At 57.9% G+C, this 24,005-nt stretch overlaps 4 protein-coding genes across 7 annotated transcripts; 1 reads left to right on the forward strand and 3 right to left on the reverse strand.

The window, feature by feature from the left end:
* The first annotated feature begins 2,387 nt into the window (after positions 1-2,387).
* Positions 2,388-8,048, forward strand: NDUFV1 (NADH:ubiquinone oxidoreductase core subunit V1). Its single transcript, XM_072790149.1, has 10 exons — positions 2,388-2,619; positions 3,688-3,770; positions 3,849-4,019; positions 4,946-5,129; positions 5,943-6,132; positions 6,532-6,744; positions 6,923-7,089; positions 7,328-7,409; positions 7,637-7,782; positions 7,889-8,048. The coding sequence occupies exons 1-10, from the start codon at positions 2,548-2,550 to the stop codon at positions 7,973-7,975; spliced, it is 1,395 nt and encodes a 464-aa protein (XP_072646250.1). The 5' UTR covers positions 2,388-2,547; the 3' UTR covers positions 7,976-8,048.
* A 385-nt stretch (positions 8,049-8,433) lies between these two features.
* On the reverse strand, positions 8,434-14,016 carry LOC140612535 (double C2-like domain-containing protein gamma). 2 transcript variants are annotated; one of them, XM_072790151.1, is made up of 13 exons: positions 13,640-14,016; positions 12,289-12,385; positions 12,126-12,182; positions 11,797-11,883; positions 11,546-11,625; positions 11,398-11,469; positions 11,074-11,183; positions 10,846-10,981; positions 10,672-10,725; positions 9,259-9,410; positions 9,080-9,161; positions 8,820-8,916; positions 8,434-8,744 (listed from the first exon to the last, which is right to left on the reverse strand). In XM_072790151.1, exons 3-13 carry the CDS (start codon positions 12,139-12,141, stop codon positions 8,614-8,616), a joined length of 1,017 nt encoding a protein of 338 aa, XP_072646252.1. In that variant the 5' UTR covers positions 12,142-12,182; positions 12,289-12,385; positions 13,640-14,016; the 3' UTR covers positions 8,434-8,613. The 2 variants fall into 2 exon arrangements, with proteins under 2 accessions (XP_072646252.1, XP_072646251.1); XM_072790150.1 differs by having other exon boundaries at positions 11,797-12,182.
* A 139-nt stretch (positions 14,017-14,155) lies between these two features.
* NUDT8 (nudix hydrolase 8) lies at positions 14,156-16,184 on the reverse strand. Its single transcript, XM_072790156.1, has 4 exons — positions 15,923-16,184; positions 15,162-15,294; positions 14,553-14,630; positions 14,156-14,462 (listed from the first exon to the last, which is right to left on the reverse strand). Exons 1-4 carry the CDS (start codon positions 16,114-16,116, stop codon positions 14,235-14,237), a joined length of 633 nt encoding a protein of 210 aa, XP_072646257.1. The 5' UTR covers positions 16,117-16,184; the 3' UTR covers positions 14,156-14,234.
* A 1,221-nt stretch (positions 16,185-17,405) lies between these two features.
* TBX10 (T-box transcription factor 10) lies at positions 17,406-19,908 on the reverse strand. Of its 3 annotated transcripts, none has more exons than XM_072790153.1 (5): positions 19,813-19,908; positions 19,048-19,203; positions 18,694-18,761; positions 18,395-18,489; positions 17,406-17,957 (listed from the first exon to the last, which is right to left on the reverse strand). In XM_072790153.1, exons 1-5 carry the CDS (start codon positions 19,864-19,866, stop codon positions 17,671-17,673), a joined length of 660 nt encoding a protein of 219 aa, XP_072646254.1. In that variant the 5' UTR covers positions 19,867-19,908; the 3' UTR covers positions 17,406-17,670. The 3 variants fall into 3 exon arrangements, with proteins under 3 accessions (XP_072646254.1, XP_072646253.1, XP_072646256.1); XM_072790152.1 differs by having other exon boundaries at positions 19,744-19,896; XM_072790155.1 differs by having other exon boundaries at positions 19,726-19,882.
* Positions 19,909-24,005: the final 4,097 nt, after the last annotated feature.

Consider the following 24,005-nt stretch of genomic DNA (forward strand, 5'->3'; position numbering starts at 1 on the left):
CACACCTGATCTGTGGCAATGGTTGCTCAAGATGGTTGTATGGAGTGGTAGAAGAAAACTTCCTGGGAAGGTGACATTCAAAGGGAGGAGGAATGAGGAATGGGAGGAAGATGGATCCTCGGGTGCAAATCCAGCCTGTGGATGGAGCCATCTGAGCTGGAACTGGAGAGGTCAGTGCCTGATCTTGAACACCAGGCTAGGGGCTTGGGATTGGGCTTGAGGACACTGGGGAACCACCAAAGGAGAGGCAGAATGGATCTGAGGCTTAATCCCACTCATTCCATGGTGCAGAGAAGGAATCGGAAGAGATGAGATGAGAGGTGAGGCTGGGAGACCTCAAGGATGCTTTGGAAATTTCCGGGTGAAAGCGCATCAGTCATGGCCATGAGACAGGCAGGAGGACACAGGAACAAGGAACATCTGGAAGGCAGAATTAGCTGAACACAGTGGCTTCTGGTCTGGAGGCTAGTGAAGGAGGCAAATGTGGATGGTGGTATAGAATGGGACAGGTGCAGAAGGAGAGATGATAGTGGGGGCCTGGGATGCCTCAGAGGAGGGCTTTCTGGGAGGTGACATTGAGTGGAGCCTGGTGAGTGGGTACCCCAGATGGGTGGGGACTCAGTGAGGGATCTAAGGTCAGGAAACCTCAGACAGAGTTCTGGCAGCTGTGCTGTCTTGGGCAAACCACTCAGTGTCCCTATCACATTCTGTCTTCTTTTGTAAACAGGGGCTCATCATTCCTCCGCCCTGAGTTGTGGGAGGATTAAGGAGATAACACATGGCAAGTGGTTGGCACAGAGCCTGGTGCTGGATGAACAGGAGATCCTACCCCTTACTCTCAGTTTCCCATCACCCGGTGCCCAGCCATCTCCCATCCACAGCATCTCCAGCCTGCCGTCTCCCCATGGCCTTTTGTTCCCTTGACCCAGTTAGACGGGATGAGGAAGAAATCCACCCTCTGGCTCCATCCTACCCCCCTTCAACTGCCCCAGGGGGAGGATCTATGGACTCAGGTCAGAATCCAGGATTAGCTGTGTAATCCCCCAGCTCTGTCTGGGCATTCTCTTTCCCTACCTAGGAGTAGGGGCCCGCTGGCTAGGAGCCAGAACTGCTGGGCCCTGGTCCTGGTACTGTGAGACCTCAGACAAGGCGTCGATGTTTTGGTGCCTTTATTGGGACTACCAATGACATCTGCAGTGAGTGTCACATGTGCTCCAGTTGTTCTGTTTGCTGGGGTGGGGGGCGGGGGGTGGCACTCCGGAAAGGAAGGCAGGCCTTGATTTGATTCTAGCTCTACCACTCTGCAGCGTCATGCCCGTGGACAAGAGATGAAACTCCATGGGCCTCAACCTTTTCCTCACATATAAAGTTAACTCTATTCTAGGCTGCCATGGGGAGTATTTGAGAAAATAAGAGCAAATGAGTTTGTAACTAGCAGGAGAGACAAGGAAGGATGGTAATGGGACAAGAGAATAGAGGATCCCTAAAGAAAAGACCAAAAAGGGCATCCTTGTCCCTGGACCAGGGCAAAGTGTCCCAGCGAACAGGTGCCAGAGAACTGACAAAAGACCAGAGCTAATCAGACTCCTGAGGCTTCCCAAGAAGGCAAAGGACACAGGACCTCCTCAGGCCGGGGGAGCACCCAGTAAGGGGAGGACAGTAAAGTCCCAAGAAGAAGGGGTCCTGGGCAGGGGCTTCAAGGGTGATGTGTCTGAGCTGAGGATCCTGCCCGGGGAGAGGGGCAGAGTCCTTAAATGCCAGGCCAGGGCCTGGCTGTGAAGGCAGGGCGGCCACTCCAAGATTTTGAGCAGGAGTGCCTGTCTCTATTCTATTCCCCTCCCAGGGGCTGGGGAGAGGAATTGGCTGGCAGGGTTTAGCAGCGTGGGCAAGAGGCTGTGCCACTATCTCCACCATCTCCACCGTCTCCACACTCGCTGCCTCACCCCAACCTAACACCTCCAACTATCCCCTGCCTGCCTCTGGAACTGTCCCTGCTCTCTGCCCCTGATAAGCAATACCTCCCTGAGCCCAGCAGTGCCCAGACTGGGGTCGGGGAGCTGAGGACAGAATAGTGACAACAGGGTCCTGGGGTTCGTAGGGCCTGATTTCTTCTCCCAGCATACACTTGTGCATAAGCAGGTGCGCACTAAATGCAGAACCTGGAGAAAGTGGGAAACACCAGAACCCATTAGAAGGCATCTTGCAACGTTTGTTTACTTGGGGTTTGAAAGTCTGGAGCCCGGAAGTGAGCAAGGAAACTAGAAACTAAGCGCCACCCCCTAGGGAGAGAAAAGCGGGCCCGGAAGCCGACGGGACTACATTTCCCAGCAGCCGCCGCGCCAGAGAGGCCACTTTGGCCTCCCCGCCCTCCTACCAGGAAGCGGAGACGGGGGCGAGGCGATAGGGGCGCAGGGCAGCTTGCGCGCGCAACCCGAGCCAGGGCGCGTGACGTTTTTCCTGTGCGCCGCCTAGCGTCTCGGGAGCGCCGGTTCCTCAGCCTCGGAGCCGTGAAGGTGACAGCGGGAGGTGACTGAACCGTCTACCGTGATGCTGGGGGCACGGCGGCTGCTCAGCAAGTCGCTCCCCGCTCGGGTGTCTGTGCGTTTCAGCGGCGACACGGTGAGACCCGGCCTGGCTCCGGCCAGGGGTGCCCCCGGGTCGGGTCTCGCTGCAGTGCCTCTGCGCGCGCCATCCCTTGGCTTTGTAGTCCCTTCCGGAGAACCTCCTCATTTCCCCAGCGCGGCAGGAAGGTTGCCGCTCCGGCCTGGATGTAGAGGGAATGGGTCCCTATGGCAGGCTGACTCCCCGTTCCTCCGGCTCCTTGGCTTCCCCATTTAACAGCCGGGCGACACAGTAGAAAATTTTGCAGGTGGAGAAGCGTCCTTGTCTCCTTCCTTCCTTCGCATGGCCTTATACAGTGTAAAGGTGTCATTGTCCTCATTTTACAGCTGCAGAAAACAAGCTTTGGGGAGGATGTACGTCTCTTGAGGCCCCGTCCAGCGCTCTGCTCCCTGTAGTGACTTTAAAGGGGGTGGGAGTCTGGGGTGCCCTCACCTGGGGTGCTCGCCACTTGGCCATGTGGATTCCAGACCCCACTTCTCATCAGTCTTATCCCAAGTGGGTCGCCCTCCATCACCTTTGTATCCCGGCCCCAGTGAAGTGTTTCTTTTGCATCAGTAAGCACATTCTGTTTCCAGCAGAGTTATTAATATAAGACCCTGGTCTGACCAAGCTTTGGTCCAGCAGGACGGCCAGGCAAGTGAGTGGATACTTGACATTGGGCTCAGGGAGGTAGTAAGGTGCTGTGGTTCAGGTGTGGGCTTTGACCATGACAGACCTGAGTTCAAATTCCAGCTAGTGCTTTTGGTTGTGTGCCCTTCCATAAGTTCTATTTGTTCTTAGCCTCAGTTTCCTCCTCTGTAAAACAGAGGAAGTCATTCGTGTCTCAGGGTTATGAGGATGAAATGGGGTTTTGGATGTCAAATACTTAGCCTAATGCCTACTAAGCAGGAAGTGCCTACTAACTGGTGGTAGCTTTGCTGCTATGAAGGGTTCTGAGGCATAGGCCCTTACCATCTCTTCAGCCCAGCCCCATCTAATCAGGGGAACTGAAGAATCTGTAACCTTTGGCTTGGCCCTTCATGACCCCAGAACTGTGCTGAGCCTCCTGACTCTTTGTGTCCTCAGACAGCACCCAAGAAAACCTCATTTGGCTCGCTGAAGGATGAAGACCGGATCTTCACCAACCTGTATGGCCGCCATGACTGGAGGTGAGATGATGAGATGGTGCCCTTAGCTCTGTGGTCCCGGAGCAAGGCCTCCCCTTCAATGCCTTCCTCACTGTCCAGGCTGAAAGGTGCCCAGAGTCGGGGTGACTGGTACAAGACAAAGGAGATCTTGCTGAAGGGCCCTGACTGGATCCTGGGTGAGGTCAAGACATCCGGCTTGCGGGGCCGTGGTGGTGCTGGCTTTCCCACTGGCCTGAAGTGGAGCTTCATGAATAAGCCTTCAGATGGCAGGTGTGTGTAGGGAGGCAGAGATGGGGTTGCAGGAGAAATGTGGGGGTGGCTATGGCTTACCTGGGCCCTGGGACTGTTTCCTCTGAAACTAAAAGTGAATGAATGAGAGAACCTCACCAGAGATTAAGTAGGTGAAAGTCAGTTCTCTCTGGTCTTCCTCAGGTATAGCAGAATCAACACAAGATTTTGACTCATGCAGACTTATTGGTCAATCCTGCTTTCTAATTATTTTTTTATTTTTTATTATTGTTTAAAAGATTTTATTTATTCATGAGAGAGAGAGAGGGGCAGAGACATGGGCAAAGGGAGAAGCAGGCAACATGCAGGGAGCCCAATGTGGGACTTGATCCCGGGACTCCAGGATCACTCCCTGGGCCAAAGGCAGGCACTAAACCACCAGGCTGAGCCACCTAGGGATTCCCCTGCCTTCTAATTATAAGGCTTTGTGCTATCTCCTGGTCTGTTTGAACTCAGTTTTATTTTTATAAGTGGATTTTCTATTTTGCAGGGATTAAGATATAGTGTTCATATAGCTCTTGGCCCTTAAATTGGTTGGCACATAGAAAGCAAATGATAAATGTCAGCTACTTTACCTCCTTTTGGCCCCAGAGGTGTGGCAGAGGTTCAGGAAGGTTCTTGGTGACCAAGAGCAGAATTTGGGCTCTTAGGAAAGCACAAGGGAACATGTGGACTGAGCAGAACAAAGACCTTTCCCATGGTCATAGTCTCCCAAGGATGTAACAGGCAGTGAGCTTGCTGTCATTGATGGTGAACAAGCAGAGCTCCTAAGACTGTTGGGAGGACTGTGAGAGATCGACTATCAGAGGAGACATCTCTGAGGCTTCCTTGGGTGGAGTGGGGTGGCGTGTAGTTGAAGGCCCAGCCCTGGTGGCCCTGTAGCCTCACCAATGTGCTGGCACCCACAGGCCCAAGTATCTAGTCGTGAATGCAGACGAGGGTGAGCCGGGCACCTGCAAGGACCGGGAGATCATGCGCCACGATCCCCACAAGCTAGTGGAAGGCTGCCTAGTTGGGGGCCGGGCCATGGGCGCCCGAGCTGCCTACATCTACATCCGAGGGGAATTCTACAATGAGGCTTCCAATCTGCAGGTGGGAAAGGGGAGTGGCATCCACAGAAGGGAGGGTGCTGGGTGTGCACTCACGTGCTTGCTTACTGCCATAGTTGTTCTTAGATTTTAGCACTGGGTCTGTTTGGGGTTGAACTGAAGAGTGGTTGCCACTGCTGCATGCATTGTAAATAGGACATGGCCCCCAAAGCCTCCTCTGGGCTCTTTCTTTATGTTCCAGAGCCTCAACTTGAGAGGCTTTCAGGCCTCCATGACTCGTGGGGCAGGGTTGGCTCGCAGGTATTTTTCCTACAGAAGGGTCAAGGGGTCATTTCAGTAATTCTGAGCTCAGTGGCACCTGTAGTGACTGGTCCAGGGCCAGAGTCTCACTCCATTCTATTAGGCTCTTACACAACAGTGATGAGGGATGCGGAAACAGCACCTGGAACAGCGCCTGGCACAAAGTAGCATTATGTATAAGTGTTATTGCTACATATTTAAAAATCAATCTCTACTGCAGAAGTAATACTTGCTCTTTATAAAGATAGGAAAGCACACACATACATACACACAAGAAAACCTCCCACAGATCCACTATCTATAGGAAAGTGCTTATTAAAATCTTCATTATTTTCTCAGCCTTTCTTTTAAAAATACATGTAGTTGGAGAATTTGTTAAAGGTTATTACAATTACACGTTGTAAAATCCCCACCTTCCAGAGCATCCTCTGCTCATGTTCAAGAGGAGCTTTCTCCCAGACTTTTATGAACATGGGCTCCCTCGGTCTGTTCCCCTCCCCACCACACAGTGTTCTCGGACTGGTGGGAGTGGCACCCTCACACTCTTGTCCCACAGGTGGCCATTCGAGAGGCCTACGAGGCTGGTCTGATCGGCAAGAATGCCTGTGGCTCTGGCTATGATTTTGATGTGTTTGTTGTGCGTGGGGCCGGGGCCTACATCTGTGGGGAGGAGACAGCACTCATCGAGTCCATTGAGGGCAAGCAGGGCAAGCCCCGCCTGAAGCCGCCATTCCCTGCCGACGTGGGTAAGACTCGGCCTGAACCTGAGCCTTGTTCTGTGTCCTGTGGAATCTCATTGGGCATCAAGTGCCCAGTGGTCTTTCTTAGGGAATTTCTGAGCACTTTCTGGATTTGGGGCCAGATGCTGAGTAAGGTGGTGACAGCAGTCCCTCATCCTGCCTCAGCCCACATGTCAGACACTTGGGTCCTCCAGTCCTCTAGGGACTAGGGGGAGAGAGATGAAAAGGCATTGCAGTGTATGTTGGGAGTTTGTATGTTGGGAGTTTGGGATCCAGTCGGGGATGGGAAGGACAAAAGAGTGAAGGGGGACTGGATCACAGAGCAGGACCCTGGGACAGACCCCACTGCTAGGAAACCTGACCACCCTTTGGTAGCCACCAGTCCCTCATCCCATTCCTCCACAGGAGTGTTTGGCTGTCCCACAACCGTGGCCAACGTGGAGACAGTGGCTGTGTCTCCCACCATCTGCCGCCGTGGGGGTGCTTGGTTTGCCAGCTTTGGTCGTGAACGTAACTCCGGCACCAAACTGTTCAATATCTCTGGCCATGTCAACCACCCTTGCACTGTGGAGGAGGAGATGTCTGTACCCCTGAAGGAACTGATTGAAAAACATGCTGGTGAGGCCTGGGGCCAACCGGGGCAGAAGTGGGGCAGGATGTTCGTGGAGAAAGCCAGGGAGGGCCTCATGAGGCAGTGCTGGGCAGGGGCGGACAGAGGTCCTGGGCTCAGGACTAGGCAGCTATGCTGGTCCCAGCCCTGATCATCCATCCTTTTGGGAACGGACTGTGGTCCCAGGGGGTGTCACAGGTGGCTGGGACAATCTCCTTGCTGTGATCCCCGGCGGCTCATCCACACCACTGATCCCCAAGTCGGTGTGTGAGACAGTGCTGATGGACTTTGATGCGCTGGTACAAGCACAGACAGGCCTGGGCACAGCTGCCGTGATTGTCATGGATCGCTCGGTAAGGGCTGCCAACCTCCCCACCCAGTGGTACGGTACCCCTCCCTGGGCTTCCTAAGAACTCTTGCCAGCTCTTGGATCCCAGGTCCTGTGACCAGAGGGAATGCCTGTTGGGGTCTGGGCAGTGCCAGTGGATAGGGGGAGTGGAGGAGGTGGCCAGAACATTGCTGGAATCAGGGTGTGCTACTAAAGGTCTGAGGCTCCGGCCTAGGAGCCTGCTCATTCTCTTGTCACCCCAGACAGATATTGTGAAAGCCATTGCCCGCCTTATTGAGTTCTACAAGCACGAGAGCTGTGGCCAGTGTACTCCGTGCCGTGAGGGTAAGCTCCCTGGGCAGGGTGGGGACTTCTTCTCTGACTCGCCTAGGCCTGGGTCAGGCACAGGGCAAAGGTTGGGTGGGCTCTGGACACTGAATGTATAGCTGCTGCTTCCCAGCCGGCTGTAGTTTCTCTTGGCCTTGCCCTTCCCATGGCCTACAGCCTTGGAGTGCTATTCTCTACACCCTGGCTGGAGATCATTGGGCTCTCTCTTACTGCCATGGCTTCAGGTGTGGACTGGATGAACAAGGTGATGGCCCGCTTTGTGAGGGGGGATGCCCGGCCAGCCGAGATCGACTCCCTTTGGGAGATCAGCAAACAGATAGAGGGCCATACCATTTGTGCCCTGGGCGATGGAGCCGCCTGGCCTGTGCAGGTACTCATTGCCCTGCTTGTGGGCACTGGGGTGGGGGTGGGGTGATGAGGCCTTGGGGTGCTGAGATTTTCAGCTCTGCTTCATGGTGTCTCCTACCTGCCTCTAGGGCCTGATCCGCCATTTTCGGCCAGAGCTTGAGGAACGAATGCAGAGGTTTGCCCAGCAGCACCAGGCCAGGCAAGCTACCTCCTGAGCTCGATGCCCTGCACCGAAGTCCATCTGTCCAGATGGCTGGACAATAAAGCAAGTGCTGCCCACTCTCCTGATGCATCTGTTCTGTGGCCTTGCTGTTCACTTTGCCACTGTAGCCCATGACTCATGGAGGTCTGTTTCCCAGACAGGATTAGGGGCTTCCCATACCCTACTTGGACCCCACATGGTGGAAGGATAGGTCAGCTCAGGGTCATGTCATGAATCCACACCTTGGCTTCCTGTGAGTCGGTCTGTCCCAGACCATCTTGAGCACCCATCCCTCAGTGCAGCTAGCAGGGGCAGGTACAGGGGCCTTTCCCAGTATGGCGAGGGGAAGGCAGTGGCCTGGGGTTCAGACCTGGACCTGGCCCAGTGGGGGCCTCTGGAGGATGGGAGCAAGAACGGGGCCCAGTCTGCCCTGTGAGGTGATGGGCAGGGAAAAGAACAGGCTCTGTCTGGTCTGATTTGAAGGTTTATTCTTGCTTTATGGTTGGCAGGGGGGTGAATCTGAAAGGGGAATAAGAAAGCAAACAATTTGATGTGGGGCTGGGCACGGTGGGTGGGGCAGCTCCAGGTCCTCCCAGCTGTATGGGTCAGTTTGGGGGAGGGTGGTAGGCAGGAACAGGCTGGGTACCACTTCTAGTCGCTGAGCTGGAGGGGCGCACCGTCCAGCGGGTGCCACAGCTCCAGTCGGCAGTCACTGCGGCCCAGGCATTCACACCAGTGCTGCTGACGTTCCCCACCGGCCTGGCTACTCAGCTGGACCCCACCTGGATTGGGGGACAGGAGTCAGGAGCCATGTGGGAGCCCATTGGGCCCCTCCCCCCGCTTCCCCACATTCTCACCAATGAAGTCGTCAGCTGTACCCAGGTCATAGTCCCATACAGACACCAGCAGTGTCTTCTGGGCCAGCTCCTCCCTTGGGCCTGCATAGAAGAATTCCTGCGGGGAAGAGGGCAGAAAGGCAGGAAAGAAGGGGCCTTGAGTCCTTTACAGACTCAGAAACAGGTGAGTTGCTCAGGTTAGAGGGGGCCTATGCTTTCTGGCTGAGAGAACATTGACCTCCCTAACCCTGGAAGACTGCCTCCACCTGGCCCTGGCCTACCTCATTGAACTCAGGGTTCAGGGTCTTCTTCCGAACACTGGTCTTGTATTTAGATCTCTTCCCCACATTTGGATGCAGGAAACTGGTTGGGAAGGATGGGATCAGGTTAGGTGTGGCCCCGGAGAGGGGCTCTACGGAACCCCCACTTTCCACCTGCCCTTCCACCCACTTATACTCACAGGCGAACAAAGGGGTCCGAATAGCCATTGGCATCCATGGGGGCAAGGTGGGCGCAACGCAGCACACCTACCAGCAAGCCGCCCTGCTGAGAGCTGTAGCACAGTGACAGCAGGATGCGCCCCCGCTCCTCCCCTGCCGCCTCCACCTCATCCTGCAGGGTAGGCTGTGGTCAGCCAGGTGCAACCACAAGCCTGCACACCCACCAGTGTCAGCTGAATGTAACAACTCAAGAAATCAGGGGCCAACAATTTAATGTCATGATTCAGTTTCCAAAAATAGTCACTGGCCTGGTGCCCTGGAAGGGAGCTTCCAGATCGGCCCTGTACCCTCCAGGGCCTGTGAAGGGGAGGGGCTTGCTCAGGCCATATTACTGGTGAGGTCAGGCCATCTTTGTCACTGAGGGGAAGGGCGCTGGAGTCTGAGTGGCACAAACATGCTAAGAGCTTCCTAGATGACCTCTTACCACCCTCTTCACCCCCCACCACCCAGGGGACCAGATTCTGAATGTCCTTTGCCACCCTCAGCCCCTGGTGAGGACTTGGGGAGGATGCCCGGGAAAAATGTGTTTCTCCCATACTTAAGGTAGGATTCAGTTCAGATAAAGCCCAACCACCTTGCTTACATTTTCTCAGTAAGGGAGTATTCCAGAAGCACCTGCCATGCACAGTGATGCTTCAGTGTGTGGGGTCTTGGACAGGAAGTGTGTGTCTCAGAGTGCCTGCCCCACCTGGGTGGGACTTGCCAGCCTGGCCTTGGCTAATTGGCAGGTGCAGCAACTTGCAGCCCCACCAGGGGGCAGGGCGGCAGCACCTGGCCCTAACCACCTAGAGGAGCTGGGGAGGGCCTGCCCTGAGCCTTGCAGGGCCCTCACTCTGCTGAGCTGGGGGTGGGGGTGGGGGTTCTGGCCATGCCTTTGGTCTTTGGCATGGAGCCTCTTGCAGTCATCTCTGCCTCTTGTAGCCCCTGTGTAGGGATACAAGCCCCAGGAGTGGTACCTACAATGCTTAGGGGTCAACCTAGAAGCCAGAGAGCCCCATCTGCTGTCCATTCTCTCCTGGACCTTGACCTGCCCTCCCAAATTGGGCCATGGACAGAACCCACCAGTTGCAGCCTCTGCTTCTACCTGGCCTACGTCTCTGCCTCCTGAGGGCTCTGCTTGTCCCAGCGCCCAGTGGCTGCTCTCAGTTGCCCTAGCCAGGGAGTCTCCCTCCCTGTCCAGGCACTGGGGTCCAGCTGTTCCCAGGGCATATGAATGCTAGGGCCTGTGAAGGAGATGGCTTCTCAGCGTCCCCAGGCCCACCTGGGCCTGGATCTACCCCCTCAGCCCACCTGAGGCCCTGCCTGATGCACATCTGCCTGGGCTCCCAGGTTGACCCCCCCCAATCCCTGCTTGGTCCCACTGCCCTACCCACCTCCTCATACAGGGACATGCCACGGGCTGTGTCGAGGCTCTTGGGCCTCTTGGTCTGAAAGAGCAAAGAGCCTGGTCAACTTGGCCAGATATTGCCCCTGCCCCCGTTCCCTTTCCAGCTTCCCCACCACAGGATCCTAGTCCCTATACCCCAACCTGTACCAGCCCCACTCACCAGCTTCCGCTTCTCCAGACACACATCAAAGCTCCTGGCTCGGTTGGGCACCAGCTTCCTCAGGGGTACCCGCAGCTCCCCCAGGGGAGGCGCCCGCCGCCGTCGCCGCAGCCGTGGGTCCTCACACACACACAGCCTGGTAGCCACTCAGGTCAGACCTAGCCAGGTCAGCTTCCCCCCACCCCCTACCTCGTCCTTGCCCCCTTGTGGCCCAGGCCCATTCCTCACCGCAGAGTCTTCCGCCCAGCATCCTGGCAGGTAAAGCCATGATAGGTGAGTGTCTCCTCCCAGACAGGGCCCCTTGTGCCCCGAACTGTGCGGGTCCGAAGCTGGCTGGCCTGGGGGCCAGGTAGAATGGATCAGGGCCTCCTTGGGCCTGGGGCCCCACCCCAGCCCACCTCCCTGGTAGGCCTCCAGTTGCACAAGCCAGTGATGGGGAGCTCCATGCCTGATATCTAGGCTTTGTCAGGAGGGACACAGCAGGGCCAGATGGGCATTCTAGGCTGGAGTGTGGCCAGGGGGCACCAGTAGGGGCCTGGGTCTCACCCTTACCTTGCTGGTCCCTGGCAGCAGATTGGCTTTGACATAGGTGTCCACAGAGCCTGAGGCCGGTGGCTTGAGCCCCTGAGAAAAGACAATGAATGTGGGACAGGCCTGTGGCCCAGGCTCTTGGCCCATAGACCCCTGCCCCCATCCTCACCTTGGCACGGTGAGCCGTGCAGTGCAGGGCGCTGTTGTCCGCATCAAAAAGAAGCGTGAACTCGAGGGTGCCCAGGGCAGCTAATGGCAGGTAGCAGGCAGGGTCAGCTCCTACCTCAACCCCACCCTACCCCCCAAATGGCACCATGCCTCCTGCCCAGCATCTCCTGGGTCGGATGCCTGGGATGCCTCAAACCCTACCCCTGGGGAGCTGGGCCAGGAGTGCTCCCCTTGTTCCCTGCCCCCACTCACTGCTGTCGTCTGAATCTCCTTCCGGCTCTGGGTCAGGCTGCAGCTGGGATGCAGAGTGTATGGCAGGGGTCACTGCAGGGTGTGGGTCTAGGGTGGGCAGGCTGTGCTTAGTAAAGGGGTAGAAATGTGGGAAATAGTCGGAAATGAGGTGGATGGGCCGGATAGGGCCGGGGCTCACATCAATGGCCATGTGCTCCTGCATGCTGACCCGCGGTGGCCGCCCCCGGCTCACTGCCACCATGCCTGCCATGGGGGCTTGGGCATGGGGGAAGGGACTCAGAGGAGCCCCTGCGGACTGGAGACAGGGGGAATGCAGCGGGCCAAGGAACCTGAGTGGAGAGGCATCCCCGAGGGTTCGGAATGGGGTCTGGAATGGCAGCCAGGACCTGAGGACAAAGTGCAGGATCAGAGTAGGTGGGGCGGGGGAGAAGTGGGGGCTATGGCCCGAAGGGGGACCCCAGTCTGCTGGCAGTTAGGCCGGCGGCTACTCACCACTCTGTGAGCTCCTCCACCTGCTTTGGTTCGCGGAGTATAAGCCAGACTGAGGTGCCCGTTTAGAGCAAGAGGGTGAGCAAAGGGCCTCCCAGAGCTGGTGGGGAAGTGGGGGGGAAGAGGCGGGGCTCAGAGCTCATCTCCAGGGCTCCGGAGGCTGGCACCTCTCTGCCCTCAACCCCCAGGGTCCCTTTAGTGCAGGGGCTCAGCCTCCCACCTCCCTCACCCTGTTTCACACACTGTCACGGTTATTTTTACCATCATCATGCGCCCTGCTCCCAGGTGAGGAGTCTGGAGGGCCAGTGGTGACACGGGGTGTGAAGTGTGAGGGTGGTGGGAGGGGCCCATGAAGGAAGGTGTAGGTGAGGCAGGAGGGGTGCAGGGGGAGGGAGCACGCGGTGTGGGGGACACTTCAGGAGGTGTAGAGGGGGTGTGTGGGAGGTGAGGTGACAGGGCTCCTGTGGAGCGGGGAAGGGCGCCCAGGGAGAGGACTCCAAGGGGAGGGCGTCTGTAGCCTGGGCCTCTTGCAGCTCAAGCTTTTTCAAACAGGAATCCCATCACAAAATCCTAACCTACCACTGAAGCGGGTTCCCTTGACACCCCAGGGTGGCCCCTGAGTGAGGGGGCCCCTCCCCACCCCCACACTGCTAATCTTGTGTCCTTGAATACCCCAACCTTTGCACATGTGCTACTCTTTCTGCCCCAACTTCCCTCCTTTGCCCTGGGCTGCCCTTGCCCACTTTTGGTGTCAAGGTCACTCTGCAGGGGAATTGGCTGATTTTTACCCAAACTTTTGTCTCTTCCCAGTGGTCCTCTGGAGATTGCCCCTCCCCTAGTCTCATCTAGGAGGCTTGTCCTCCTCTCTAGGCCTCAGCAGGCAGATCCTGCCAACCAATGAATTCCAACTACAGCAGACGCCGTGTGACAGGTTCAGGGAGGGCCAATGACGAATGAACAACTCTGGGTTAGAGCTTCTAGAGAAATGAAGCTCTGGTTCCTGTTGGTGGGATACTGGTGCTGTGCCATCCTAGAGCTGTTGCCCTCTCCTTATTTCTCATCCCCGCAGAGCAGGGATTCTCCAAGAGTGAGGCTGACACAGTGGAAGGCACAATTAGAGAAAGCGAGCCCCTGAGCCCTTGGATCCAGCCATGCCTGGAGCTAGTTTATCTCAAGTTTATCACCATTCCTCTTTTGGCAAAGTCAGCTAGTGGGTAGTTTCCTATCACCTGTCCTGGCTAATATTGCCCGGTCCACAATGACAAGGTTGGACTGCTTACCACCTCTCTCTGGTCTACATAATGTATAACTCCACTATTATCTGTGATTAATTAACGTACAGTCACATGATTACCTGTGTGACATACTCTGAGGTCTTCCCCAGACTGAGTCACCCCCAGAGGTCAGGGCAGCATCTGGCTGGTCCGAAGATATGGCACCGGCACAGTACTGGTGTGTGGGAGGAGCCTAGCATGTTGGAACTTTGCAGTAACATGCAGGGCTCCTCTTTGGATTCCTACAGCCCGACAAGGGGTCAGCTAGACACAGAGGAGGGAGCAGGAACTACAGTGTGTGGCTGAGTTTTCACTCTGGAGTCAGAGAGGGCTTGGCTCAAGTCCTAGCTTGGAATGACCTTGGGCAAGGTGTCCCCTCTCTCTGAGCCCTGCTCTCACCAGCCAGGGTCAACATTGGCCTCACCTCAGGGCTGTGGTGAGGGCCAAGTACCTGTACACAGTAAGCACTCACTGTAAGTGCCCACTGTTCAATAGGTAGCAGTGTGATTGGACAGAGGCACCCCAGTCAGGACAGAGGCACCCTGGGGTCTGCCCTAGGTCAAGGTCCCAATGCAGAAGAGACAGTTGCCACAGACTTGGTAAAGGCTCTTTATTCAGTCCTAGATTGAAGCTGGCCTGGCAATGTGAGGGAAGGGGCTGGTTATGGCCAGGCCTTTAGCCTGTGAGCCGCTTGGAGGTGGCCAGACAGGGCTGGTAGGCGCCAGGTGCCAGCAGCTGCAGGGTGAACTCAGTGATGACGGCCGTGAGCCCCCAGACACGGTGTGGCCCATGCAGGAAAACAGGCAGTGTGTAGCTGAAGTGGCCACGGTGGCAGAAGTGGGTGTACCCTTGGTTCTCCTCCTGTAGCAGGTGGGCCAGGGGTAGGGCAAATACCTGGTCCACCTGTGGGCAGGAGGCCGTAAGAGGGAGGACAGACGACTTGCCACTGCAGGCTCCCCACAATTGGTTGGCCCCCACCATCCCCCTACTCACCTCTTTGGGGTTGGGCCTGAGACTCTGGGGATCCAGTGGGCCCACGCCAGCAAGCACTGGTACCACAGTGGCCTTTTGCTGGGGCAGGAGGATGACAGGTAGTCAAGGGAGGCATGCCTCGGTGGAGCTTTGGGGCTGGGGAGAGGAGCCTGAGAGGAAGACCCCCACCTGGCCACCCAGAGGCTTTCAGCATTGGAAGCCCCTGCTCCTGAGCTCATTCCAGCCACACTAACTCAGAGCCCTTGAACTTGCTAGAGCCCTTCGGCCCTCTGGGCCTTTGCAGATTGTTCCCTTCACTTCGCTTTTACTACCCTAAAATCTCCCACTTGTCATCCAATCCCCACCTACCCTGTGAAGACTTCCACAACCCTTCTCCACCAAGCTGGGCAGAGCTGGCTTACCCTGGAGCCACCTCCAGCCCAGGACCTGAGCCTCAGTATCCCCCGGGAAAAGGAGCTAAGATAGCCTTGGCCCGTCCTTGATGGGTTGTGTGAGGATGGAATGTGACTGCCAGGCTGGTGCCTAGTGCTCCACCATGCTGTTTGCTGGCCAGAGGCCCTTATCACTCTGCTTGTCCCTGATGGTGGCCGCAGGGCCTGGCAGTCTTACCCTGTCGTGCACAGGCTGCAGGACACCCCACACATGCTCTTCAGGCACAGTAAGGCCCAGCTCCTCGCGGGTCTCCCTCAGAGCTGTATGCACCACATCCTGGTCAGTGGGGTCACATTTGCCACCTGGGAAACTGAACAAGCACAGGGAGCCTGGTCCTTGGTCTGTTGGGGCCATGGTGGGTGGGGGTGAAGCTGTGGCAGAGGGCTAGCTACCCGCCTAGCATCTTTTGTCTCTACCTCTAGTTTGTAGTGAGGCCGCGGGCAAGCCACGGTGACCTGTCCTGGCTCAGTTGCCCTCCCTGAACGCCAGGGCTGAGGGAGAGGCCTTGGAGCTCACACACGCAAGTTTTACCTATGGTGGCCGCAGTGGCGCTACGACCCTACTGTGTCCCCAGTTTCCACCGGGACGGGGGCGGGGGCAGGGCGGGAAGCCAGGCAGCCCCGCCCGGCGAGCTCCGTGTGCTCCCGGGCCCGAATCTCCCGGAGTCGCCGACAGGAGGCCGGGTCCTGCCTTCTCAGAGAGGTGTTCCGGCCCGAGGCGGTGCGGGACGCGCTTGGAGGGGTCCGGCGCGGCTCCAGGCGGGGGCGCCCGCGTCGCCAGGCTCGGGGCGGAGGGACGCGGGGCGCGGCTCTCCCCAGCCCCGTTCCCCAGAGGCGGAAACCCAGGTTCGGAGACGCAGAGCGCCTGGCTCAGGTCCCCGCGGTGTCCGGGGGTCGGCGGCCTCCTCCCGGAAAGGACAGGAGTTCCCAGCCGTGTACCTGACGTCACCCTTGTGTCTCCCAACCAGGCGGCTGGACCGCAGCGTGTAGAGCAGCGCCGGGACCCCGCGCACCGAGCACAGCGGCACCAGCACTGCGGCCGCCGCGGGGCGCGCGCGGAGCCGGGCCGTGGCCCCCGCCAGCAGCCGCCGGCAGCGCCGCTCGCCCTCCGCGGACAGGTAGTCGGGCAGCATTCCCGCCCGGTGCCGCCGGGACGCGGAGGGCGCGGGGCCTCGGGAGGGGGCGCACCGCGAGCGCGCTCCGAGTCTCCGGGGAAGCTGGGCGGGGCCGCGGGAGGAGTCGCCCCGCCCCCGCCCCGTGAGCCCGCGGAGGTGGGGTGTGCCCTTGGGGGCGGAGCCTCGGCGGAGCGGGGCGGGGCCTGAGGGAGAGGGCTCGCCTCCAGTTGGTGGGGCGGGGCCGGAAGGGGCGGGTCCCGACGACTTGGCTTCCGGCCGGGGGCGGGCCTGGGGCCGGGGCGGAGCTGGCGTTGGTGGCCTAGAGCGTGTCCCCGGAGCGCCCGGCGTCGCGCTCGCCCCGGCTTCCCGGCCCGGCCCTTCTGACGGTGTCGGGCTTCGAGGCTTTGCCAGGCCCCGCCCCGCGTCCCTCCACGCTCGCCTGTGTCCGTCCCTCTTCTAAGGCCCCAAGGCGAGGTGCCCTAGGATGTTCGGAGTGGGTGTCTCGGGGACCCACGGGGCGCTCCGGAGGCCGAGGACGTCGGGGCTGCGGGAGGGGTGCCCAGCGGCTTCCCCTCCCGGCTCCTCCCCGGCCCTGTCCCTAGCAATTTATACTCCTTTCGGTGCTGGTTTATTTTTATTTATTTTTTTTTTAATTTTATTTATTTATTTATTTATGATAGTCACACACAGAGAGAGAGAGAGGCAGAGACACAGGCAGAGGGAGAAGCAGGCTCCAGGCACCGGGAGCCCGACGTGGGATTCGATCCCGGGTCTCCAGGATCACGCCCTGGGCCAAAGGCAGGCGCTAAACCGCTGCGCCACCCAGGGATCCCTCGGTGCTGGTTTAAATGTTACCGTTCTGTGACGCACTCCTGCGTCGCTTGAGCCTGGATTGGATTCTCAAGTCCCTCCCCCTGCCCCCATCTTGGCCTGGCCCGAGTGGTCACTGCCTGTCCTGCTTCTGCATCCCTCCAGACCCTGGCTTCTGGAGGACCAGAGCACCCCAGTCTTGGGCACAGCACCTATGTGTGGGATGGCAGATGTCACCATGCTTTCCTTTGATTTTGAGCAGCCGCCTCTTTGCGGTGCAGTTTCAGTCCTCACCTGGACACAGAAGGCTGGGAGCAGAAACCGCAGCCTCACTCAGAGCCCGCCCCATGGCCGGAGCCAGCACCTTTGCCATCACTGTGCTCCAAGGAACCCCACTGGCACTGCGCAGACCTTTGGGACCTCTGCAGCCCATTATCTGGGGTCTGAGTGTTCCTAAATCCCTCCACCCCAACCCCCAAGGAAAGAAGTGCTCTGACTACTCATGCCAAATGGTTTAATGTAAAGTAGGGCTTGGAGGAGTCACCCCTCAAGGTAGAAGAGGACAGCTTCTGGGGAGGGGCGGGGAGCTGGTTCCAATCCTGGAACTTTCTCTGCTTTGCTGTGCTCTGGGCAGGTAGCCTTCCTCTTTGGGCTTCCACCTGCCCTGCTCTCCTTGGGAGGGGACAGGGCCTCTGCAGAGGCAAGGCTGGAGGGAGTAATGTTCAGGGCAAGAGGAGTCTGTCCACAGGGCCCTCACCATCACTAAGGGTCCTGGACAGGCCCTAAGTGCATGGCAGTGGGGGACAGGAGCCCCAGCCTAGCTGGGAGGGGCAGGCCGTCCTGATCTCTGCCGGCCTGGATATTGGGCAGGGGGTATGGTGCTGGTCGCGCCTTAGGGATTCTGAGGGGACTTGGGGCTCCAGGGTACAGGCCGTGGTAGTTGAGGGGCTGGTAGGTGGCTGGAGGCAGCAGAGCCTCAGGGGGGGGCAGCAGCTGATGGTGCAGCCGGGCAGATGTCCTGGAGTTAGAGGCCGGAGCTTTGTTGGGGTCTGAAGGAGGACATGGTCAAAGTGGACCCCAGACCTCCCCACATCCTCAACCTCCCTGTTCCTTCCCTGCTCCCATCCCATTCCTCCCCTTTTCAGCCTTTGCCCTTGCTCTTCCTTCTCCCTCCCTTCTTTCCCACCTTCTCTCACTGTCCAAACCCTTCCTAGTTCAAGGCCCAGCTCAGGAGCCACCTCCTTCAGGAAGCCCACCTGACACCTCCCACCCCTGTTCTTAGCACCTTGTCCCTGTCCTGTTCTCTCTGCCCTTGGTCCTAATTGTCTCAGAAATCTCTGTTTCCTCCACTTTGGCTGAAGAGGTGCCCAGTGGGCTTGCTGAACATGCTGAAGCCCCAGGCTGAAGGCCCTGTGGCCCTGTCAGCTGACTTCCTGCCCATCACATGGGCTGTGAGCCTACTGGGTCTGTAAGCCTGGGGGCTAACCTTTCTCCTGCTCTGCGGGGCCTGTCAGCAGGCAGGAGCTGAGGCTGCTGGGACTCCGGGCCGGAATGCTGAGCAGGGTTCGGGAAGATACAGTCCTGAGGATGGGACAAACAAGAATGGAGGCAGGAGGTCAAGCGGGGAGCCCAGGCCAAGGGACGTGATCAGTCAAACAGGACCCCAGGACGAGTCAGTGGATATGACCCTCCCAGCAGGGCAGGAGGATTTAGAAGAGGCCTGGGGACAGGGGTGAGGGGCTGGTTTAAGGGCAGCCAGGTGGAGATGCCAGGCCCAGACAGTACCAGGAGTCCGAGTCGGTCTCCCTGAAGCCCTTGGCAAAAGGGTTGCTGGCGATCTTCAGCTGGGTGATCTGCAGAGGAGAAAGTGTGGTTATGGGCCAGCCCCCAAGCCAGGGACAGGCTGCGGGGCCCCAGGCTCAGCCACCCCGTCTCCCTGGATGCCCTAAACAGGAGGCTCTGGGACCTGGGCCCCTCAGCCCGGGAGCCATAGAGCCAGTGGGCACAAGGGCAGGGGAATGACCGAGGGCAGGGGTCTGCTGCGTCCTAGGGGAGGAGAGAGGGCAGGGCTCTGTGAGCATGTGGGAGCCCAGAGCCTGGGGCCTCAGTCTCCGTCCCTGTGAAATGGGCCCCACCCACCCGGTGGTTCTGATAGGCTGTGACGGCCGTGAACTGGGTCTCCGTGAAGATGAAAGACTTGAAGTTCTCCTGCGCGTAGCGCTCGCTGTCCTTGCGAGGGTCCACGAAGACCACGTGGAAGCGGGGCTGGTAGCGGTGCATGGAGTTGAGAATGATCTGTGGGGGGTTGCGGAAGGCGGTGTGCAGGGGAGCAGCGGCAGCCCCCCCCCCGAGGCTAAGTCCTCTCTGGGGCGGGAAAGCTGCCCGGTGGGGGGGGGTCTGGGGGGGGCGCAGAGTCTGGCCGGGAGAGCCCGAGGTTCTGCAGCAAAGGCCCCTTGTGTCTGAGCGTCTCTGCCACTTTGCGTTCTCCCACACCCACGCCTCACTGTCAGCTTTACTTTCGGAAATATCCAGAACCTGACCACCTCTGCCACCCAACCGTCTCCACCTGGCCTGGCTGCCGTCATGTCCCCCTGGATTTCCTCAGCTGCCTCCTGACTGGTCTCCCTGCGTCCTCGCAGCTTCCCTGTCCATTCTGCGCACAGCAACCCCAGTGAGCTGCAGCATGTCACCCCCGACTCAAAGGTCTCCTGTGCCCACTGCGTAGAGTAAAAGCCAGAACCCTCTCCACAGCCAGCTGGCCGCGCAGATCAGCCCTGGCAGCTTCGGGGTCTCTTTCCCTCCTTCTCCCTTACTCACCCCACTTCAGCTACGTACGTGAGGAGCCTCCTTGCACTTCCCCTTCACTGGCCAAACATTCTGCAACCTCAGGGCCTTTGCACTTACTGTCCCTTCCCCTGCAACAGCTCCCACTTCTGGTACACAGGCTCCCTTCCCCATTTCCTTTAGATCTCTCTTCAAATATTGCCTCAGTGGCTTCTAGAACCCCCTGAACGGAACTTTCACCTCTGTCTCAGCCCCCCTCCCTGGTTCCTTTTTCTCCTGGCATTTGTCACCATCTGAGACACTCACACAGGGCAGTCTGGATTCTTTGCTCACCACCTGCATCCCTCCCCATGGAGGCAGGGATCTTTGTTTGACAAAGTGGCAACCATGCTGTATTCCTGCACCTACCATGGGCCTGGCCCCCTCTACAAAGAGGACAGTGTTTGCTGGAACATTCCCACACCTCCAGCCCACTTACCCACCTGCTTGGACAGTCCCCTCTGCTGTCCAGCCCACAGCCAGGTGAACTTCGCCCCCAGCATTGGTCATCAGTAGGGGTTGGGGGTGCTTCAAGGCTTCTGCGCATCAGAGGCACAGCTAGCCCTGGTCTCAGGCTTTGTTATGACCAGGCCCCAGTGTCCCCAGCCCTGGCCTAACCCCTCCCTACTGTGGCTGGGGCCTCACGTGGCCATTGTCGTCCAGCAGGTTGTTGGTCAGCTTGAGCTTGTCAAAGGACACAATCTGGCGCATCCACTGCGCGCCCTTGGCCGGCGAGTCCGGGTGGAAGTGCACACGACCTGGCGTGACCGGGTCTGCTTTGCCTGCCACCAGCCAGGCTGAGCTGTGAAAGGCGTACCTGGGGAGCAGAGCAATGGCAGGGGTGCTCCATCTGCACCCCACAGCACTCATCTGCTGCCCCTACCTGGAGCCAGGACTTGCGGGACAGAGGGGCCGTCCCTCAGCATAACTGCCCATGCACTGTCCCCGTCTCACACATGAGGATGGGAGAGCCCCGAACGCTGTCTGGCTTGAGTTCCCTCTGCCTGCCCAGGCTAGCCCAGAGCTGGGCTCCCCCCTGCCATCGGGCTTCCACTGGTGCCCCAGGACTGGCCTCCCTGCCACTGCTCCAACTGGCCCCTGGCTCAGCCCCTGCTATCTGAGCTGCTTCCCCGGCTAGCCCCCAGACCTGTATCTTTTGTCATCCAGAGGCACGAAGTCCATGAGTAGGGCGTAGTCCGCCAGCGTGTCCATGCCCAGGATCTTCACCTGGAAGGTGGGAAACATCCTCCTGCAGGGGACAGGTGCTCAGCAGCCCAAATGCGGCTCCAGCATGGCCCCCTGTCCCCGCCACGCACGCCCCCACTCTTCACACCTGCCTGCCTTGGTGACAATCATCTCTGTGCCCAGCTGGTTGAATTCCTCCCAAAGAGCCTTCATCTCCAGCTGAACTGTCACGCTGGACACACGTGGGTTCTTGGGGCCCTGCTTGCTGGGCTCAACTGTGGCTTGGGCCCCGGTCGAAGGGTCTGACGAGAATGGGGAGTCCAGCCGGGGCTCCCAGCTGGAGCTGGTCATGGGCAGGGTGTAGGGCTCTGAGGACGCAAGTACCCCGAGGCCAGCAGACAGGAAGGCTGGGGAGAGAGGGTGAAAGTGTGGGCCCCTCTTGCTCACCCTTATGCCACCAAGCCAGCTCCTTCAGGCTGCACTTAGGTGCCTCTTCCTCCAGGAAGCCCTTCCTGACTGCCAGGCCTGTGTTCCCATAGTGCCCCTGACTGCGCATCACTTCATGAGGTAATTGCTGACTTAAAGCTCCTGGAGGCCAGAGACAGGGCCTGTTTCCCCAGGGAGTCTTTGAGTCATCAAGTGGCCTCATGGCCTTAAGTTGTTTCACTTCCCAGACCCTCAGTTTCCATATCTGTCACAAGTGGTTCTTAATACCTGCCTCATAGGGTCAACGTGAGGATTTGTGAGGACGACGCATGCAGTGCCTGGCACACAGCAGACCCTTTAAAAAGGACCCCTGTTATGCATGATAGGATATGTGAGGTTGTGGGAGTTGGGGATGAGCGTCTTAGCTCCGTGGGGACCCCGCTGCCCAGTGCTGCTCCAGGAGATCTGAGCCGAGAGGAGATCCTGGAATCACCACTGGAGACCCTCACCCATGTCTGACTTCAAAAACCTGCCCAAACTCTAACTCTGGCAGCCCATCCTAATGTCTTCCTGCTCTGGCCTCCTCACGTTTTCCTAAAAATGCCATTTAAAAAAATGATTTTGTTTATTCATGAGAGACACATAGAGAGAGGCAGAGACATGGGCAGAGGGAGAAGCAGGCTCCCTGCAGAGAACCGGATGCAGGACTCGATCCTAGGCCCCCAGGATCCACCCAAGTGTCCCCAAAATGCCATTTTTTTTAATGTACAATCCTGGCACAAGCCTTGGCCAAAAGTTTTGCCACCTTCTACTCTTAAAAAAAAACAAACTTAACTACAATGAGATACTACTTTACGTCTGTAAGGATGGTTATTACCAAAAACGAAACAAAAAGGAACAACCAAACAAAAACAAGTGTTGGTGTGGACGTGGAGAAGTTGGAGCCCTGTGCATTGCTGGCCAGATGTAAAAAGGTGCGGCTGCTGGAAAATAAAATTTCTGTATGATCCAGCAATTCCATTTCTGGGAGCAAGGACCCTAACAGATATGTGTACCTGAGTGTTCACAGCAGCATTAATCCCAATAGCCAGAAGGTGGAAGCACCTCAAGTGTCCGCTGATGAAAGGATGGATGAGCATAGTATGGTCTATCCAGACAATGGAATATTATTCCTCCTTAAAAAGGAAGGACATTCTGCAGTATGCTACAGCATGCATGGACCTTGAGGACGTTATGCCAAGTGAAATAAGCCAGATAGACACAAAAGGACAAATCCTGTGTGATTCCATTTATAAGAGGTCCCTAGAATCCTCAGATTCATCCACCAGGAGTAGCATGGTGGTTGCCAGGGGCGGAGACCACGGGAGGGAGAGTGAGCGTTGAATGCAGACAGAGTTGCAGTTTTGCAAGATGCAAAAGTTCTAGAGGTGGATGGAGGTGATGAGTGCACAGCAGTGTGGATGTACTTAATGCCATCAGAATGTCCACTTAAAAAATGGCTAAAATGGAAATTTTTATGTTCTGTACCTTTTACCACAATATAAAAATTAAAACCAGAAAAAAAAAATCCTGAAAAACAGACTATTAGTCTGTAGCAGCCCCCAAAGGGCCTAGAGCCTGGTAAAACTGAGATCCCCTGGGCAGATGTGGATTTTGGTGTCGAATGGATGGACAGACAGATGGGTGGAAGGAGATTCCTGGGGTGGTATACGTGTCATGAGCTAACAGTTGGGCAGCGCCTGGCCAGGGCTGGCACACAGTAGGTGCCTCATCTGAGTGTGGGGCTCAGGGCTGGTGGCCCCATATTTAGCAGCCCTGAGGACTTCAAATGAAAGGTGACACCTCACTAAAGCCCCCAGGAGTTCGGGAGTCTGGGAATGGGTGGGTCTCTCTGAGAGGGGATGGGCCACACTAGGTGTGCGTCCCCCAGAAAGGCATGAAAGGAGGATGGGTTGATGGCCCCCACCACCCGGACCAGGCCATCAGACAGGCCATTGTTCAGCTGCCCTGTGCAGATCCACCATCCACGTAGCTAGCACCAGCTCCAGGATCCTGTGGGTCCCAAGGGAGAGGCTCATGGCTTCCCTGGGCCTGGGGCCTTTGCAGGCTGGTCACCCATCCCCTGCCCCTCTAGGTCAACGTGCCACCCCTGAGTGCTCTCAGGAACCCAGGAAGGGCCTGTCCCTTCCCTTGGGGTCAGGATTTGACAATTTCCCACAAGCATGGAGTCAGGTCTGAAGGGGAAATTAGAGGTTTCTTGTCTGGCCCCCCACCTCGATACTCAATGGGTGAGGCCCAGAGAGGGGAGGGGACAGGCTCAGGGTCATCCATGCCTAAGAAGGCTTTCCCTTTCTAGAAATGACTCCATTACCCCACCTGTCAGTACCCCCCATATTTGTACCCGGGTGAGCCCATCAACCCTGCCCTGGTGGGATCTGAGACTCAATGTGGGGAGCCCCTGCCCCATCCTCCTGCCTAGAACCCGGGCCCAGAGGGATTTCTTTGGTCCCCACACCTGGTCCCTGCCCTGCCCCGTTCACCCTGGAGCCTGAGCCCAGCCACCGGGCCACCTTGGCTGCCTGCACCATACCTGCCATGGGGACAGCCTGGACGTTGGTTCCCGGAGGAGGGCCGGCTGCCGCTGCCACCCAAGGGGGCCCTGC

This window comes from Canis lupus, chromosome 21 (genome assembly GCF_048164855.1).
Source record: "Canis lupus baileyi chromosome 21, mCanLup2.hap1, whole genome shotgun sequence".
NCBI lineage: Eukaryota > Metazoa > Chordata > Mammalia > Carnivora > Canidae > Canis > Canis lupus.

Excerpts from the sequence above, each read along its gene's own strand:
- NDUFV1 (XM_072790149.1), top strand. The coding sequence starts at position 2,548 with ATGCTGGGGGCACGGCGGCTGCTCAGCAAGTCGCTCCCCGCTCGGGTG. Across the intron at positions 4,020-4,945 it reads AATAAGCCTTCAGATGGCAG|GCCCAAGTATCTAGTCGTGA; the intron begins GTGTGTGTAGGG and ends TGGCACCCACAG. Across the intron at positions 7,410-7,636 it reads GTGTACTCCGTGCCGTGAGG|GTGTGGACTGGATGAACAAG; the intron begins GTAAGCTCCCTG and ends CCATGGCTTCAG.
- LOC140612535 (XM_072790150.1), bottom strand. The coding sequence starts at position 12,046 with ATGGCAGGCATGGTGGCAGTGAGCCGGGGGCGGCCACCGCGGGTCAGC. Across the intron at positions 10,982-11,073 it reads GCTGGGCGGAAGACTCTGCG|GCTGTGTGTGTGTGAGGACC; the intron begins GTGAGGAATGGG and ends AGTGGCTACCAG. Across the intron at positions 8,917-9,079 it reads TGAACCCTGAGTTCAATGAG|GAATTCTTCTATGCAGGCCC; the intron begins GTAGGCCAGGGC and ends TCTTCCCCGCAG.
- NUDT8 (XM_072790156.1), bottom strand. The coding sequence starts at position 16,116 with ATGCTGCCCGACTACCTGTCCGCGGAGGGCGAGCGGCGCTGCCGGCGG. Across the intron at positions 15,295-15,922 it reads AGACACAAGGGTGACGTCAG|TTTCCCAGGTGGCAAATGTG; the intron begins GTACACGGCTGG and ends GTGCTTGTTCAG. Across the intron at positions 14,463-14,552 it reads TCAGGCCCAACCCCAAAGAG|GTGGACCAGGTATTTGCCCT; the intron begins GTGAGTAGGGGG and ends TCCTGCCCACAG.
- TBX10 (XM_072790152.1), bottom strand. The coding sequence starts at position 19,866 with ATGGGGAAGGGAGCCTGTGTACCAGAAGTGGGAGCTGTTGCAGGGGAA. Across the intron at positions 19,204-19,743 it reads AGTGCAAGGAGGCTCCTCAC|ATCATTCTCAACTCCATGCA; the intron begins GTACGTAGCTGA and ends AACCCCCCACAG. Across the intron at positions 18,490-18,693 it reads GAGACCGACTCGGACTCCTG|GACTGTATCTTCCCGAACCC; the intron begins GTACTGTCTGGG and ends TCCCATCCTCAG.